General features: G+C 32.1%; 1 protein-coding gene across 2 annotated transcripts in view; it reads left to right on the top strand.

Annotated features, from left to right (window-relative positions):
* Ptpn12 (protein tyrosine phosphatase non-receptor type 12) overlaps positions 1-16,181 on the top strand; it is a 108,343-nt gene that overhangs the window by 69,371 nt on the left and 22,791 nt on the right. For both annotated transcript variants that reach the window (XM_026384946.2, XM_026384947.2), the window contains exons 9-12: positions 1,081-1,147; positions 3,531-3,608; positions 3,707-3,805; positions 9,830-9,915. In XM_026384946.2, the coding sequence (XP_026240731.2) occupies positions 1,081-1,147; positions 3,531-3,608; positions 3,707-3,805; positions 9,830-9,915 (330 nt within the window). The remainder of the gene's footprint in view (positions 1-1,080; positions 1,148-3,530; positions 3,609-3,706; positions 3,806-9,829; positions 9,916-16,181) is intronic.

Below are 16,181 nucleotides of genomic sequence, written 5' to 3' on the forward strand. Positions count from 1 at the left end.
AGAACTTTCTAAATTATTTTCTTACACTTCTTCCACTGTGGTGTCAATGGGATCAGGTGTTGTTTTGTTGTGGGCTGTTGGATGGTTTGTTTCCTTGATTTTTTCATACTGTTTGTATGTCTGCCCATCTGCTGGGATGATCATCACTTCTTCTTACATGCAGGGAGTATTTTGTGAGCCTCTTTCATTTTAGAGCCCTAGACTGAGTGAATATCCAGGTATTGATGCTTTCACTTAGTGTGTCCTTAGCTGTTTCCAATATGAAATCACTCTCTGGGCTACTGTTCTTTCACTGCTTCCTTTCTGGGCTTTGAAGGGATTAAAGAGTACACCTAGAGCTATTCTACCATCTTCTCCTCCCAGGCAGGCTGATCTTTGAAACAGTAAACCATCCTTATTTCCTGGCTTTCCTGGTGCCTTGCCTGTCTCTTAGAGATTAGCCAGCACCTGCACAGCTCAGCAACCTGGACCTCCTAAGCATAAAAGAGGAAGTCTAGAGATGAATCCAAAGAATGGTGGGGTCCACAGACAAAGACCACTAATTTTTCTTTAAATTAAAAAGCCTGAGGTTATTTTACTTTATACTCTCCATCTCCCATTAATTCTTCAGGAAGTGAGAGCACATCAATTTTCTTGTTCTTTTAGGGAAATCACTGCTTGTACTGAAACTAATTTCTAAGGGCTTGCAGCATTTTTCATCTTGCCATTACTTCTCTCAGGTCAAATGTACTATTTCTTACTCTACTATAAAACACAAGAGCCATTTTGAACATAGAATAAATTTAAAGGATATTTTTAGCTAGACAAGATTTTTTGAATTAGAATAAGATTTCTAAACTAAAGGCTCACAGGTATTCTATGAGTCACTCTTAGAAGTTTCTTGAATTAAGCTTTAAAACAATATAAATACTGATGTTATAAATGTCATGCATGCATTATTAAGCTGTAGTTTGTTTACTAAATAAGTAGTATTTTATACACTTCTAAAATTATTTCTTGTTTATGAATGTTCATATGCCCATCTGTATTTTGTATTTGTCTTATCATAAAATCAATTTTTTTCAAACTTTATATCCTTAGTGCAGGCTGTGGAAGAACAGGTGCCATTTGTGCCATAGATTATACGTGGAATTTACTAAAAGCTGGGGTAAGAAAATTTTTTATGTAGCATTATATCCATCTGTTATGATTTTCAAACAGTATTAATTGCAGTAAATGATAGCATTTTTAAAATTTGTTCTTTTTAGTTATACATGACAATGGAATTTATTTTTATATATTTAACAAGCATGGAATATATCTTATTTTAATTAGGATCCCAGTCTTGTGAATGAATGTACATGATGTTAAGAAATAGCATATATTTTGGTTATACACAGTACTTTTTCAGAATTAGTTTTACCACATAAGAATAAAAAATAAAGATAATGAAAAAAGTATAAATAGTTCATATTGCCTTGAGGGTAATGTATGGGACAAGAGAGTTGAATGAATAACTGCATTAGTGATGTAAACTGCAATCTAACTTTTCTTAATACAGACTTCTCATTGCCTTTTTTATATTTATTCTAGGTATAAGTGTACTGTGTTCAGTAAATTTATGCCTACTGGAGATATTATAGTATAGTAGTTAAGAATGCTAATGGTGGAGCCACACTGCCTGGATTAAAATTCTGACTCTCCTCTATGAGCTGTGGGATTTGAGTTTATTGTTAGTTTTTTACTGTTGGAATTATGATTGTTTCTGCCATTGCTATTTCCAAAAAATTGTGTATGAAGCTGTGGAGGATACAAAAATAGATAAGACACAACCCTCATTATAGATTTAAAAAACACATTACCACATATTTTATATATATGGTGCTTTTGCTGTTTCTATATTATGTTCATTTTCTATGCATTCAGGACAGATTTTTAATCCTGTAGCTTTAGGCTTTCTTTGAGCATGTCATTCTGTATCTTCCTTAAAATAGAGTCAATACAGTTTCACTTTTCCTTTTTTCCTCTGTTTTTCTGCTTTTTGTCCTGCTGTCTTTCCATTTTTAAATTTTTTTTTTAAAGAGAGAGTGAGAGAGAGATTTTTTTTTTTTTTTTTTTTTTTTTTTAGTTTTTGGTAGACACAACATCTTTGTATGTGGTGCTGAGGATCGAACCCCAGCCATACGCATGCGAGCACTCTACCACTTGAGCCACATCCCCAGCCCCCATTTTTAAAATTTTTGTTAGGGAAAATTTAAGTTTTAGAAAGTTTCTTTAAAATCTCTGTGGTGTTAGAGTTTATTTTTGTATTCTTTAAAAATTATAATCATTTACTAGTTCTCAAAATGTATTAAGTGGAGGAAAAAGTTAACTAGAATTATGTCATTTTAACATTAAAGTCAAAGATTAAAACTGAAATGGGAAGAGGCATTTAAATGAATGCCAACACACAAAATTTCAGGTTTATTCAGAAAGTCTGAGATGTTCAGATCATTTAAACTTTTTAAAAAATATTTTTTAGTTGTAGACCAACACAATACCTTTATTTTATTTATTTACTTTTATTTGGTACTGAGGATTGAACCCAGGGCCTCACATGTTCCAGGCAAGTGTTCTACCACATGAGTCCCAGCCCTGGCCCCTAAACATTTTTAAATCAGTCTTTATTTGATTGAATTTGGCTTAACATAAGTGTAATAATCATAGGCCTTAATTATTTGTCAATTTTTTTTTTTTTTGATGTCTACAATGATTCTCTAGCAATGAATTTGGGAAACATTCACAACTCTTCCGTCTTCCTCATCACCTCAGAATATCCTTGTTGATCAGCATATTTAATAGCTATGTTTCAATAAACTTGTACTAGTTTCTCTCCCATTTAGACTGTCATCTTCCTTAATACAAACATTTCCAGAGTATTGGATCTGCTCATGTTAGGATTGCCTTGTGGCAGTACTTCCAATTCCACATATACAAAGAATTGTGTAGGTTGTTTTACAATCATTCCCTAGAGACAAAACTGTTGAATCTGTATGTTTACCTAGTACTTTTAGCTGGTCCTTACATTGCTGATCCAGGAGATGCTGGCCTGTAGAGTTAAGACTAAATTGTGTATTTTTTACAGTTTGATCCTGAGGAACATTATCTTCTCTCTTCCTTTCAGTACCTTCTCCTCTTCCTTTTAATCTTAGTTTTTGTCCATATCAAATTCTCAGTCCTCCAAGTAAATTGTATATTCAAACTGCCGTGCCTGTGTATATTTTCTTCACTTTTTATGAAATAACCTTATTTTCATAGCCATCTTAATTGTCACTCCACCCATCAAAGTTTATGATAGACTCTTTATTCCTAGTACAATGTAATCATGCTTTGGCTGGATATTAGCTTTGTATCCACAATGCCACATTCCATGTCTAATATATGATGAATAGTTGTGTCTAATGTCTATATGAAAATAAATGAAATAAATGTATCTAAGGTCTGTATGAAAAGTTGGTCTTTTTTACTGTGTTTTGGAGTAATTCAGATTTTATAATTATTCCTTCTTTTAGAAAATACCAGAAGAATTTAATGTATTTAATTTAATACAAGAAATGAGAACTCAAAGGCACTCTGCAGTGCAAACAAAGGTATAGTTGTTTGTTTTACTCCTTAAACTACATTTTTATAAATGCCTTGTTTTATTTAAATTGTCTTTTCCCTTATTAATCATCTGTCTCCCTGATAGGAGCAATATGAGCTTGTTCATAGAGCTATCGCCCAACTGTTTGAAAAACAGCTACAGTTGTATGAAATTCATGGAACACAGAAAATTGCTGATGAAGGGGTAGGTGTTCTTGACCTGTTAATTTTAGCAAACTTTTTACCAAGCTATAATATTTAGCTTTTAATTGTTACCTTATATTTTATCTAACATAAGAATATTATTTTTATCTAATGTGATTTTATTAAGTTGTGAATGTTTCCCAAATTCATTCTTCATGTTTATATCTCTGTCAAGTCATATAATTCATTATTGTTTAAAGTATAAATTACTTTTTAAAAATGTTACTGTATTTTCTCCCCCCACTCACCTAAATAATTATGAGTTGTTTTCACTTAAATTTTATTTTGTTCTTGGCTTGACAATATGAAGTTTTGCAGTTGTTTTTGTATACTGTATGCTATTTAAGCAGAATTATAAGCTCCCTTTTGTCATGTTGTAGTTCAGTGTCACTTTAGCTTTAAAAGAGCTTATCAGATATTCATACTTTTGACCTAACAAAAATTAGGTATTCTCATTAGTGTTTTCATTTCTGCCTCTGTTTTGTAATAGTTCTTTCCTTGTTCATAATGGTGCTAAGTTTTGGGGTAGAATTTCTTTATACCTTTATCATAGAACTATCTTATAATGAACCAAATATGAGAAAATTAATCGTAAAATTATAACTTGTTTTCCTTTTTCTCTATTAAATGGTTTTGTCAATTTCCCAGAGTATTCATTTGAAATTTCTTAGTTTTTCAAATAGAGATTTATTAACAAATGCTAGTCTTAGTATACCTTCAGGTAATCTAATAGTGTTCCATGAATTTAGGAACTCTGTGTATTCCCTTTATTAGCCAAGTGACAGTTTTAATGGTGTTTTTTTAAATAAAATATAACTTTTATGTTTTTATGTAGTGCTAAGGATCAAACCCAGTGCCTCACCCATGCTAGCAAGTGCTATAACCCCAGTCCTGTTTTTAAGATTTATATACATTGGTCTGGGGATATAGCTCGTTTGGTAGAGTGCTTACCTTACAGGCACAAGACTATATATATATATATATGGCTCCTCTTATTCCTTCGTTAATATAAGAATGATCATACAACTAGGCTTTACATCTCCATCTCTTTTTCCCTTTTGTTTAATTAAATCCTGTTATGTAACCTGTTCTAAATCTAGCCACATTTTTTATAAATGAAATGTTTTTTCTTTTGTAAAATTTATCTAAAACAAGACATTTACTATTTCAATATGGACTTTTCTTTAAACTTTAATTGGAAATATTTTCATTTTATTCCATAAATGCAAAATTAATTCAAACCTAAGGTTTTTGTATTTCAGAAATGTATTTTAGACTACCATTTTTTTATTATATAATAATGAAAAATTTTAACCATTACTAACCTTTACATGTTTAATAAGATGTATAGGAAATTCTTTTATTGCAGTTTTCAGTGTTTTTTTTTATTAAGCTTTTTGCTATATTTAAATAATTTCCAGGAAATAATGCATGATAAATATTGCATTGCTCTCTCATCTCAATATTCCTATTACCTGATCTTTATTAGATTTTTTTTTCTCACTCCTTGTTTACTAGCCTGAAGTTCACACTAGGATTATAATTTTGTCATAAGTGTTTGTATCTAATGGGTTAGATATTTACAGATGACTAAGAAATATAATAAAAAAAGTCATAAATTGGATAAGAAGAGATGAAATAATACCCAGTAGCAAATAAGTGTTGATTTCAAATCTACTTTCTTATCATTGTCTGGTAGTAGACATACGCTAATTGTTGTTGAGATATATGCAAATTGTGTATTCTTTAACAGTGTGTATGCATTCTGATAAATTATCATTTGACTATTTATGTTGTATGAATATCATAGAATTATCTTAAACACAAACTAAGACAGCTACCACTATTACTCAGCAATATAATCTTATGGACCACTATCGTGTGTGATCCACTGTGGAACCAAACTTGGTATGTGGTACATGACTGTATGTTTATATCCCAGGTGGATGAATTGATTAAAAAGTAGAAAAATAAATGGATAGAAGATAATATAATCATCATAGATAGTTTTGTAACATTTAAAAAAATCTTACTCTTTTGGAATTTTTAAATATAAAATGACTGTTTTTATTAGACAGGTATATGTAGTTGGAGATTGTTAGACCCACTTAGAGAAATGTGGAATCTAAAAAAATGGGAGAAATCATCTTAGAACTGTGTGGTTGAGTAAAATGAGTTGTATTTCAAATAAACAATTATGTATATATATTTATTGTTATATATATTTATATTTATAAAAATATATACTTACTATATATATAATAAATATATATCTGTAAATATATACATTTACTGTTACAAAGCTATAAGAAATAATAAATCTCTTATTATTTCTCTCACAGTTTAATTCAGAAGTAAAAGTTTTTAAAAATCTATATTCCAGAATTATTTTTGTAGAAATTTTAGTTTGAAATAGTTTTTGGTAGTATAAGACTCTACAGTAAATGATGTTTGTTAGAGCTGTTTACACCTAAAATGATGTACTGAGTAGGGGAGCTAAAGAACATTTGTTCTGTTGTATCATATTGATTCCCATTTAGAAACACCTTAGTAAGCAAAAATCTGTAAGGTATGCATTCGAGCCTTTTTATCTTTGATATAAAGGACACCATTATTGGTACTATCAACACTAGGATTTTCAATTCTAGAATGAATGATCAATAATGTGTGTTATGGTCCTTCTGTTGTGTTTGCTTTATACATTTTAGAGGAATTCTGAATTCATTTAAATATTGAATTCTGGAAAACTTGCTCAAATGGAATGTTCTGTATTTTTAAAGCACATATATTCTTAAATACTTGATACTTAGGCTCTGAGCCTTTCTTTTTTTATGTGTGGCCTTTTATACAGCTCTGTTAAATGGAATACACAAAATAACTTCTACAAGCTCTGCTTGAAACAAGAGATTATACTAGAAACCTAACCTTCCTATAGATTAATTTTTAAAATACTTTCAATTTTGAAAGTTAGTGATAGCTTCAACAGGTAATAAAAGCATCCCAAGAGAATTATATAAATCAGGACAAATGAAATAATAAAAAATGATCAGAAGATGTAAGAGTATATAACAAAATTATTATAGGTAAATACTGGAACATCTAAGAATATTACTCTAATATGAAGTCTAGTGACCAGGTTTTGTTCCTGCTGTTAGGTGGTAGGTTTCCATTGAGTTGCAGTTCTGCATTGCCACATTGGTTGATTTCACCAGATGAAATTCATCTTTATGATGTTTGGAAAGCTTTTTTTCTTTTTTCCTGTTAATGGCTGTGTCATTCTCTCTATTGACTCCCATCATCATTTCATTCACCCAGAAGGAGGAATTCTTTATATCACATATAGTCACTTGCCTACAAAAGTCCTTAACTTCAATACCATTCCACCTTGATATTCTTAGTTTATATGTACATTTTTTTTTCTTTCAACTGTAATATCTCTTTTCTTTGATTTCACAGCTTCATGGTACTTTTATCACCTTAGGACTTTATTAGTATTTACTTTTATATTTTTGTTTGGTGATAATTCCAGACTTTACTTCTTGAAATTAAATACCATATCCTTTGTTTTCCTCTTGACTGCTGATTTTTTTTTTCATTGCCCTACCTACAGGTTCCAGATGTCTAAATGCTCTGAAAACCTAGTTTTGTTGTGCTTTGATTTTTGTTTGTTTCTGTATCCAATTTTTATAGTCATTTTGTAGCAAAACCTATTAATATGGCATGAGGCTATATGTTGTACTAAAAAAATTACCATTTTTTGGTTAGAAACAGTTTACTCAAAATAATTTTATGTAATTCACCTTTATTTATTTTATTTTTGTTGCAGTATTGGGGATCAAACCCAGGTCCTCACACATGCTAGGCAAAGCTGCATCCCAGCCCTCACCTTTAACTTTTATTTAATGTAAAATTTTAGATTTTTGGTGCAAAGTAGTAATGAGTGTTATGAGAATATTGTGTGATTAATGAATCAGTAATATGTCAGGGATCTTTATGATGCAGGGCCTCTATAAGTTCTGATGATATCTGAGGATTTAAAACTGTGATGACCCAAACTCCTAATTTGCCTAGGACAGTAATATGTTGTACTTGTTTTTTACCTGTAATGATCAATAGTCCTCCACTTTCACTTTCAAAAGAGCCCTGATTTGGGTAGTACATTATATGGTCACCTTACCAATAGTACATATCCTGGAACAGATATTTTTATAATGGTGGGTAGCTTGAAGTAATGATGAAAGTTTTCACTTTTATGATGTAATTGTTTTCTGGTCAGTTGGTTAGATGTATAATATAAAACTCCTCTGATCTATCAAATTACATATTAGGAGACAGGGCACACTGAAAATTGCTGGGAAGTTGAGATCTCTGTTTTCGTTAGTTGGAAACACTTTAAGTAACATAAATTTAAAAGAAAAAGAACCTGCCATGATAGCCATGGTAGAAATGTCATTTATTTATTTATTTATTTATTTACTTACTTACTTACTTACTTACTTCTTTTGCCCCTGAGGCAGGATCTCACTAAGGTCTCAGATTCCTGGACTCAAGCAGTCCTCCTGCCTCAACCTCACAAATGGGATCACAATATATACTGGTTGCACCTGACTAGAAATACCTTTTGAAAATAACAAAACAACTGCACTCTCAGAGTTCCTTTATTGACAGTATATGCTGAGAGCTTTTTTAAAAAATTATCTGAGATGTAGGCAAGGTTGAAAATGATTTCTGTTTTCTGTTCCAGAATTAACAGCCTGGCTAGAATGAAACTAATTCAAGAGAGCATTTATATAATAATTTTATAGTCCTAAATCTCTAGATTCTTGCAGTTGTATTAACTTTGGATCCATCAATGTAAATGATGTCATTATTGACTCTTTTTTAATTTATTGTTTTTAGATAGACATGACAGTAGGGTGTATTTTGATATATTACACATACATAGAGTGCAGTCCATTACAATTTTTATCCCATTCTTGGGGTTGAACATGATGTGGAGTTAACATTGGTCATGTATTCGCACATGAGCATAGGAAAGTTATGTCCAATTGATTCTACTGTCTTTCCTATTCCCATCCCCCCCTCCCTTCCCTTCATTCCCCTTTGTCTAATCCAGTGAAATTTTTTACTTCTCTACCCTCCCTTGTTATGGGTTAGCATCTAAAAATCTTCTTCATAGCAAAGAAAACAGTCAAGAACATGAACAGAAAAATCTTAACCACATGCCCCTCAGGTAGAACTTTAATCTCCAGTATTTACAGATTACTCAAAAAACTTAACACCAAAAAAAAAAAAAACACAGATAACCCAATCAGTCAATAGGCAGAGGAACTGAACTGGCATTTCATAGAATATTGGTCAACAAATATATGAAAAAGTGTTCAACATCTCTAGCTATTAGAGAAATGCAAATTAAAACTACACTGAGATTCCATCTCACTGCAGTCAGAATGGAAGTTATCAAGAATACATGTCATTGGTTCTTGTGACTCACAGGAACCATGATATTCTTAAATGGTCTCCCCAGGCCTACTTAGTTAGCAATATAAATGTTACACTCCCTAATGGAGTAGGGAATTTCACATGGTGGAAGAGGGTGGGACAAAGAATGTTTAAAATGAATCCTAGGACCAGTTTTAAGGTACAGTTTTAAGGTAGTAAATGGGAAGTCATAGTAGTACCCAAAAAAGATTGAGAAAAGTGAAGAATAAGCCTTACTTTGTTGACTTTTTCCTTCGCTATACAAATGAAGCTTCTATCTTGGACACTTTGGGTTTTTAGAGTAGCATTTAAAATGTGCTGAAATGCTCAGGTACCCAATTGATTTTTTCAGTAACTTATAATGGTTTATATAAATTATTCCTGTTGAAGTTTGCTCTTTTAGAGCCAGAATTTAAGAACCATTTTTTACTTTGCAAAAGTAGCATTATTTTAAAAATTCAAAAGCCAGAAGCAATTTAGTTAAACATAAGGAAGGAAAATTATTTTTTTCCTAGCTTTAGTAAAGTATTTTTTCCTTTGGCAGAATGAAATTAGCACTGAAAGTTTGGTCAGCTCCATAGATACGGAAAAACAAGATTCTCCTCCTCCAAAACCACCAAGGACTCGCAGGTATTGTATGTCTTTGAGTATTTTCTTTGGAAGGATACTTGTGTTTTACAGGGTGTTAATTAAAATGATAAATTGTCTGTATTTCTAAGTTACTTTTTTAGATGTTACTTTCTTTAGGATATAAGATATGTACAGCAATTGATTTGTTTCTGGTATAATAAATTTTTTTTTAATTATTTTGGATAAAATGTCTGTGGTGTACTATACCAGAAGACAGTCAATCATGAATTGACTATAGCTCCTGTTTGGTACATGTTACAATTAAAATTTTAATTATTCCAAAGAGTTCTTATTTTCTTGTAATGATTGTACCAATAATATGACAAAAATTGTACACATGTGTGTTTAATAACATTACTAGCAAAGTAATTACTGTCTCTTCTTTTACTTCTCTTTTTGGGGTGGGGACAGGAATAGCTGGTAAGTTAGTTACATGGAATAATGGAAGGAATATAGGCAATCATAAGGATGTAATTTCAAATCCCTTTCATCAGTTAGCTCTGGAGTTGTTATTTATTTAATCCTTAGGATTTGGATGGAGGAGGGGGCGGGCAGCAGTGGTGACAGCAGGGCTTAAGTATTGTCCTGAGGATTAAATAAGACAAAATATTTTCAAGTGTTTTTTCTTGCATATGGATCTGTCCAAGCTGATTGACCTTCCTTCAAATTAGGATTTTTTTATACAGGGTACACCAATTCTTAATTCTTCCCCCTTGAAAGTTTGCTGCAGCTTGACTAAGTTCAATGAAGTGGTTAGGATTGGGTCTTGCCCTTGATTTGCTAATACCAAGAAACAGCTCTAATGTGATCATCACCCTCCCCCCCCAAAAAAAGCCTACAACTTTCCTCAGTAGCTAAAGATTTGGCCAGAATTTCTGTATTCCCCAGGAGTAGTTTGTCTCACATTTTGATTAGGCAAGTTTCAGTCTGCTTGTGAAGGAATATTCTGGATATGGAAAAGACACCTTTGTACTCTGGTCTAAAGGGGCTTTTTACATTGGGAGGTATTTCAAATTTTAACTTCAGTATTTTTAAAAAATATTTCTTAGTTATACATGGATGCAGTATCTTTATTTTGTTTATTTACTTTTATGTGGTGCTGAGGATTGAATCAGAGGCAAGCGCTCTACCGCTGAACCGCACCCCAGCCGCCTTAACTTCAGTATTGATAAACTGAATAAACTAAAACTATTTCTTTGAAAATTCTTTACTTCACTGTATTGAGATACAGTGCTGCTTTTTAAAATTGTTAATAATTAGTGATAATATGTATGAAGCATCGAGCTACATGCTTGATCTATAGTAATAGGTTTTTAACATATAATTATTATAGTCTCTGGAATGCATTTCAAAAAGCAAAAGGAAATCAGGAAGCCAGTATAGAGAGTTTAGGTCTCCACATTTAAATGTTCAAGATGTTAAACTATGGGATAACAGAATTTTTTAGTAATTCTTTCCAGTTTGACTTTCACCTTATTATCTATCAAAGTTGGCATTTTAGCCACCTGTGGGAGAAAGCCAGTTGAAATCTATGAACTGTTCTCTAACTTCTTTGTTCCAAGTTCTAGGGTCCTAAAAGAAAACTATTGATCTTAAAGGTACTTAAGAAGCATGCTTGCCCTTGCCCCCTAGTATCTTCAAATTTGGTTTTTGAGATTGAACCAGTGTGGAAGCGTTCCATTTATATGTTCTTCTACTTCATAACAACATATAGTAGTGGCCTCTTCCTAATTTTGCAGAGGAAAAAAATGAATAGAATGCTCTACGTTTTAAACCTTTCTCTTTTTTAAAACTTGGCTTGTATTATTCTTTAATAATCCAAAAAGATGATAAGGCAGCAAATAAGTATTAGAAAAATATTCACCTTAAGATAGGTTTTTATTTGGCAGGCACGCTCAAAGTTTTATGTGTGTATAATTTTATTTTGCATATGTAAGTCTGGTTTTTTGTTTGTTTTTTAGGGATGGGGGGTGGCGAGTTTCTTCATATAATAGAGTCAAATGCCAGAATTTCATTGTTTTCCACAGAGAACTTTGTGACTTCTAAGTTGAGATGAGTGCTAGAACCCATTGTGAATTGTTACAACATAATTGAAAATAAAGTCACAAAATTGAAAGATTGATTAAAAAGTGCTTTGTTTTCCAGTATATGTTACTCTCTATGAGTGCAGTAACAAGTTCATTAATTGTTTAAAGTACATATTATTGGAGAAAGACTCTAGAAAGAAACATTCATGTTTGTTGATTAGATTAAATTACTTTTCTGCTCTGGTTTATAAATACTTAAATCATGTTTGTTTTTGTAAGCTTTGATGGCTTAATTTTTTATTGGTTCCTTTTAGTTTTACATGAAAATGGAATTCATTTTTACATAATTATATGAATGGAATGTGTTTTATTCTAACCCCAGTACCTCTCCTTTCCCTTCTCTTTTCCTGCTCCCTGCTCTGTTGATTTTTCTGCCATTTACCTATATTTTTTTAAATTAATTTCTTATAGATATACATTGATGGTGAGGTTCGCTATAGTATATTTATATATGTACATAGGAAAATTATGTCAGAAAAGTCTTTCCTTTTCCCATCCCCTCTCCTTTCCTTTCATTCCCCTTTGTCTAATCTTAAATCATATTTCAAACAGCAGATTTCATTGTCTGTTTTTAATACATACTTTGTTAAACTAATAGAGTTCTCTATGCACTTTATTTACCAATGCTATCACTTTGGAAATATACCTTGTTTGCTATTTCTGCAGACTGTCACAGATTTACTATGGAGACACAAAAGAATTTATACCTCAGTAAATTTTCTTACTATGTTTAACATTTCAGAAACAGTGACAGTATGCTTGATGCTTTTTTCTAATGCCTCTCTAGTCAAACATTTTAACTAGGAATAGGGTTGGGAGGAACACAGTACGATTCTGTTTTACACATTTTGATCTCTAAGCTGAAGTGAAGATTTATTGAAAGTTTAGTTATGTAACTGATGATAGAAGACTTGGGAATAACTAAAATCTCTCTGATTCTGGATATGACAAAATACCCACAGAGGTAATAATCCTATTAAACACTAAAAAAAATTTTTTTTAAGGAATAAAAAGAACAATAAGGAGATAAAACCAAGAAACAGTGATGTAGAAACCATGAAGGAAAGAGGTTTTATTGTTTCCATTTTGTTCTGTTCTGTAGTTTTGGGGGAAAACAAGTGCTTTATCACTGAGCCATACTTGTGGCCCCTGAGAGTTTTTAATATGGCAAAAATATATTAATATCTCCTTCTTTAAATGTCACCAGGGAAAATGAACTGGAATTTCAAATCTATTTTGTCTGAAAGTGAGTTCAAAGCAAAGAGTTGAGAACTGTTCAGATGGAATAATTTAAAGCTACCTCATTTGGAAACCTTCAGATAGCTCAGGATGTGGTAGAACATTGGCGATTTAGGACCTTGGGAAAATGGCAGGTTGAAAATTAGTGAATGGGAGAAATCCATAGCACATAAAACGGTTAACTTTCTGCTTTACCTTTGTTTGTTTGTTTTAAAAAATTCTTTCTTTTTTGAAATTTATTTTCCTTATTAGGTTTTTTAACAAAAACTATATTAAACTCAAATAAGTTGCCTTAAAATGTTTAATTTATATGAAAGAGAGGAGCAAAATAACTGCATAAGAGAAAAATCAGTAGCCTTTAAATGGAAAGTAAGGCCTTTAAGTCAAAATGCATTTATTTGCATTAATGAAAGAAATTAAAAGTTCTTGGTTGGAAAAGTTAAATGTAGTTTATCTTTGAAGTTACACTTAATATATCATTTCTAGCCATGTGTGGTGGCACATGCCTGTAATACCAGCATTTCAGGAGCCTGAGGCAGGAGGATCCCAAGTTCAAAGCCAGCCTCAGCAAAAGCAAGGCATTAAGCAACTCAGTGAGACACTGTCTCTAAATAAAATACAAAATAGGGCTAGGGATGTGGCTCAGTGGCTGAGTGCTCCTGGGTTCGATCCTCATACTAAAAAAAGGAATACAAACAATAAAAGATGCTGGAGAGGTCATAGAGAAAAAGGAACACTTTCACACTGTTGGTGGGATTGTAAATTAGTACAACCACAAGGGAAATCAGTATGGAGGCCTGTCAAAATACTAGGCATGGAACCACCATATGACCCAGCTATACCATTTCTTGGCATTTTCCAAAAGAATTACAGTCATCATAACCTAGTGATACATGCACTTCCATGTTTATAGCAGCCCAGTTCAAGTACCGAACTATGGAACCAGCTTGGGTATCTATCAGTGATGAATAGATAAAGAAAATTTGGAATATATATACGCACACTATGGAGTTTTATTCTGCCATTAAGATAAATGACATTTTGTGATGTGCAGGAAAATGGATGAAACTTGGGACCATTGTGTAAATAAGCCAACTCAGAAGGTCAAGGGTCATATATTTCTGGCATATGCAGAAACTATAGAAGAAAAAGGAAAGGTGGTTAGGGAAATCTCATGAAAGTCAAAGAGAGATCAGTAGAGGGAAAGGGACCAGGGGGTGAGAGGAGGGGAGCAAGGGAGAAAGTTCTTGGGAATATTGTTATATTGTATGAATGTGTAAATATGTTACAACAAACCCCATCATTATGTACAACTATAATGCACTAATTTAAAAAATGCAGAAAGAAAAAATTACTGTATAGACTTCTCTTAAGTCCATTTTGATTTATAACATCTTTTAGATCCAGAAGTGTCTTTGCTGATTTTATATCTAGACAACCTGTCTAGATGTATTGAAATCACAGTATTACTGTACTGGCATTTATCTGAGCCTTTATGTGAAGGTAGTATTTGTTTTATGTAATTAGTTGCACTGACATGGGATGTAAATATTTATTGTCATTATTTCTTTTTAATGGATTTTTCCCTTATCGGTATATAGTGATCTCTTTGTCTCTTCTGATTAATTTTGGCTTGGAGTCTGTTTTGTCAGATGTAAGAGTAGCTACTGTTGCTTGCTTTTTGGATTCCCTTTACATGAAATGTAATTTTCGTCCTTTGATTTTTAGCTTGAGTATGTCTATGCTTGTTAGGTATTTCTGTTGCAGGCAATGTTCACTTGGGTCTTGTTTTTTTAATTCAGTTGGTCAGTCTATATGTATTTTAATTGGAAAGTTGAGATCATTTACATTCATTGTTATTATAGAGAGGTATATGTTTCTTATTTCCTGCCATTTTGATTTGTTTTAGTGTTTAATTCAATTCTAATTATCATTTGATTAGCTATTCTTTAATGAGATTTATTCTTTTTTAAATTTGTTCTAACTAGTTACACATGACAGTAGAATGCATTTTGACATACTGTACATAAATGGATTATAACTTCTCATTCTTCTGGTTGTGCATAATGTAGAATCACACTGGTCATGTAATCATATATGTACATGGGATAATAATGTCTGATTCATTTTACTATCCTTCCTACCCACATACCCCTTCCTCTCCCTTCACCCAGTTATCCTCCCTCTTCCTTCACTCTATAGTCCAAAGTATCTTATTGTCATCCCCCCCTACTCCACCCTCACTTATTGTAAGCTAACATCCATGTATCAGAGAAAACATTTGGCCTTTGGTTTGGGGGGATTGGCTTATTTCACTTAGCATAATATTCTCTGGCTTTATCCATTTACCTGCAAATCCATAATTTTATTCTTCTTTAAGCTGAGTAATATTTCATTGTGTATATGTACCACACTTTGATTATTCATTGTTGAAGGGCACCTAGGTTGGTTCCATAGTTTAGCTACTGTGAGTAGAGCTGATAGAGTAGGCCCAAACCTTCACCAAGTTGGCTCAGGAACTGACTTCCTTAACAATACTCCTAAAGCTCAAAAAGTAAAATCAAGAATCAATAAATGAGATGGATTTAAACTAAAAAGCTTCTAAGCAAGGATTGTTTGTGTAATCAATAATATGAAGAGAGAGCCCACAGAATCGGAGAAAATCTTTACCACATGTACCTCAGATAGAACATTAATCTCCTGAATGTATAAAAACTCAGAAATCTTAACACACACACAAAAAATAATCCATTCAATAAATTGGCTAAGGAACTGAACAGACTCTTCACAGATGAAGAAATACAATCAATCAACAAATATATGAAAAAATGTTTAACATCTCTAGCAATTAGAGAAATTTAAATCAAAACTACTCTAAGATTTTATCTCACTCCAGTCAAAATGGCAGTTATCAAGAATACAAGCAACAATAAATGTTGG

The sequence above is a fragment of the Urocitellus parryii genome, chromosome 3 (assembly GCF_045843805.1).
Source record: "Urocitellus parryii isolate mUroPar1 chromosome 3, mUroPar1.hap1, whole genome shotgun sequence".
Taxonomy (NCBI): Eukaryota; Metazoa; Chordata; class Mammalia; order Rodentia; family Sciuridae; genus Urocitellus; species Urocitellus parryii.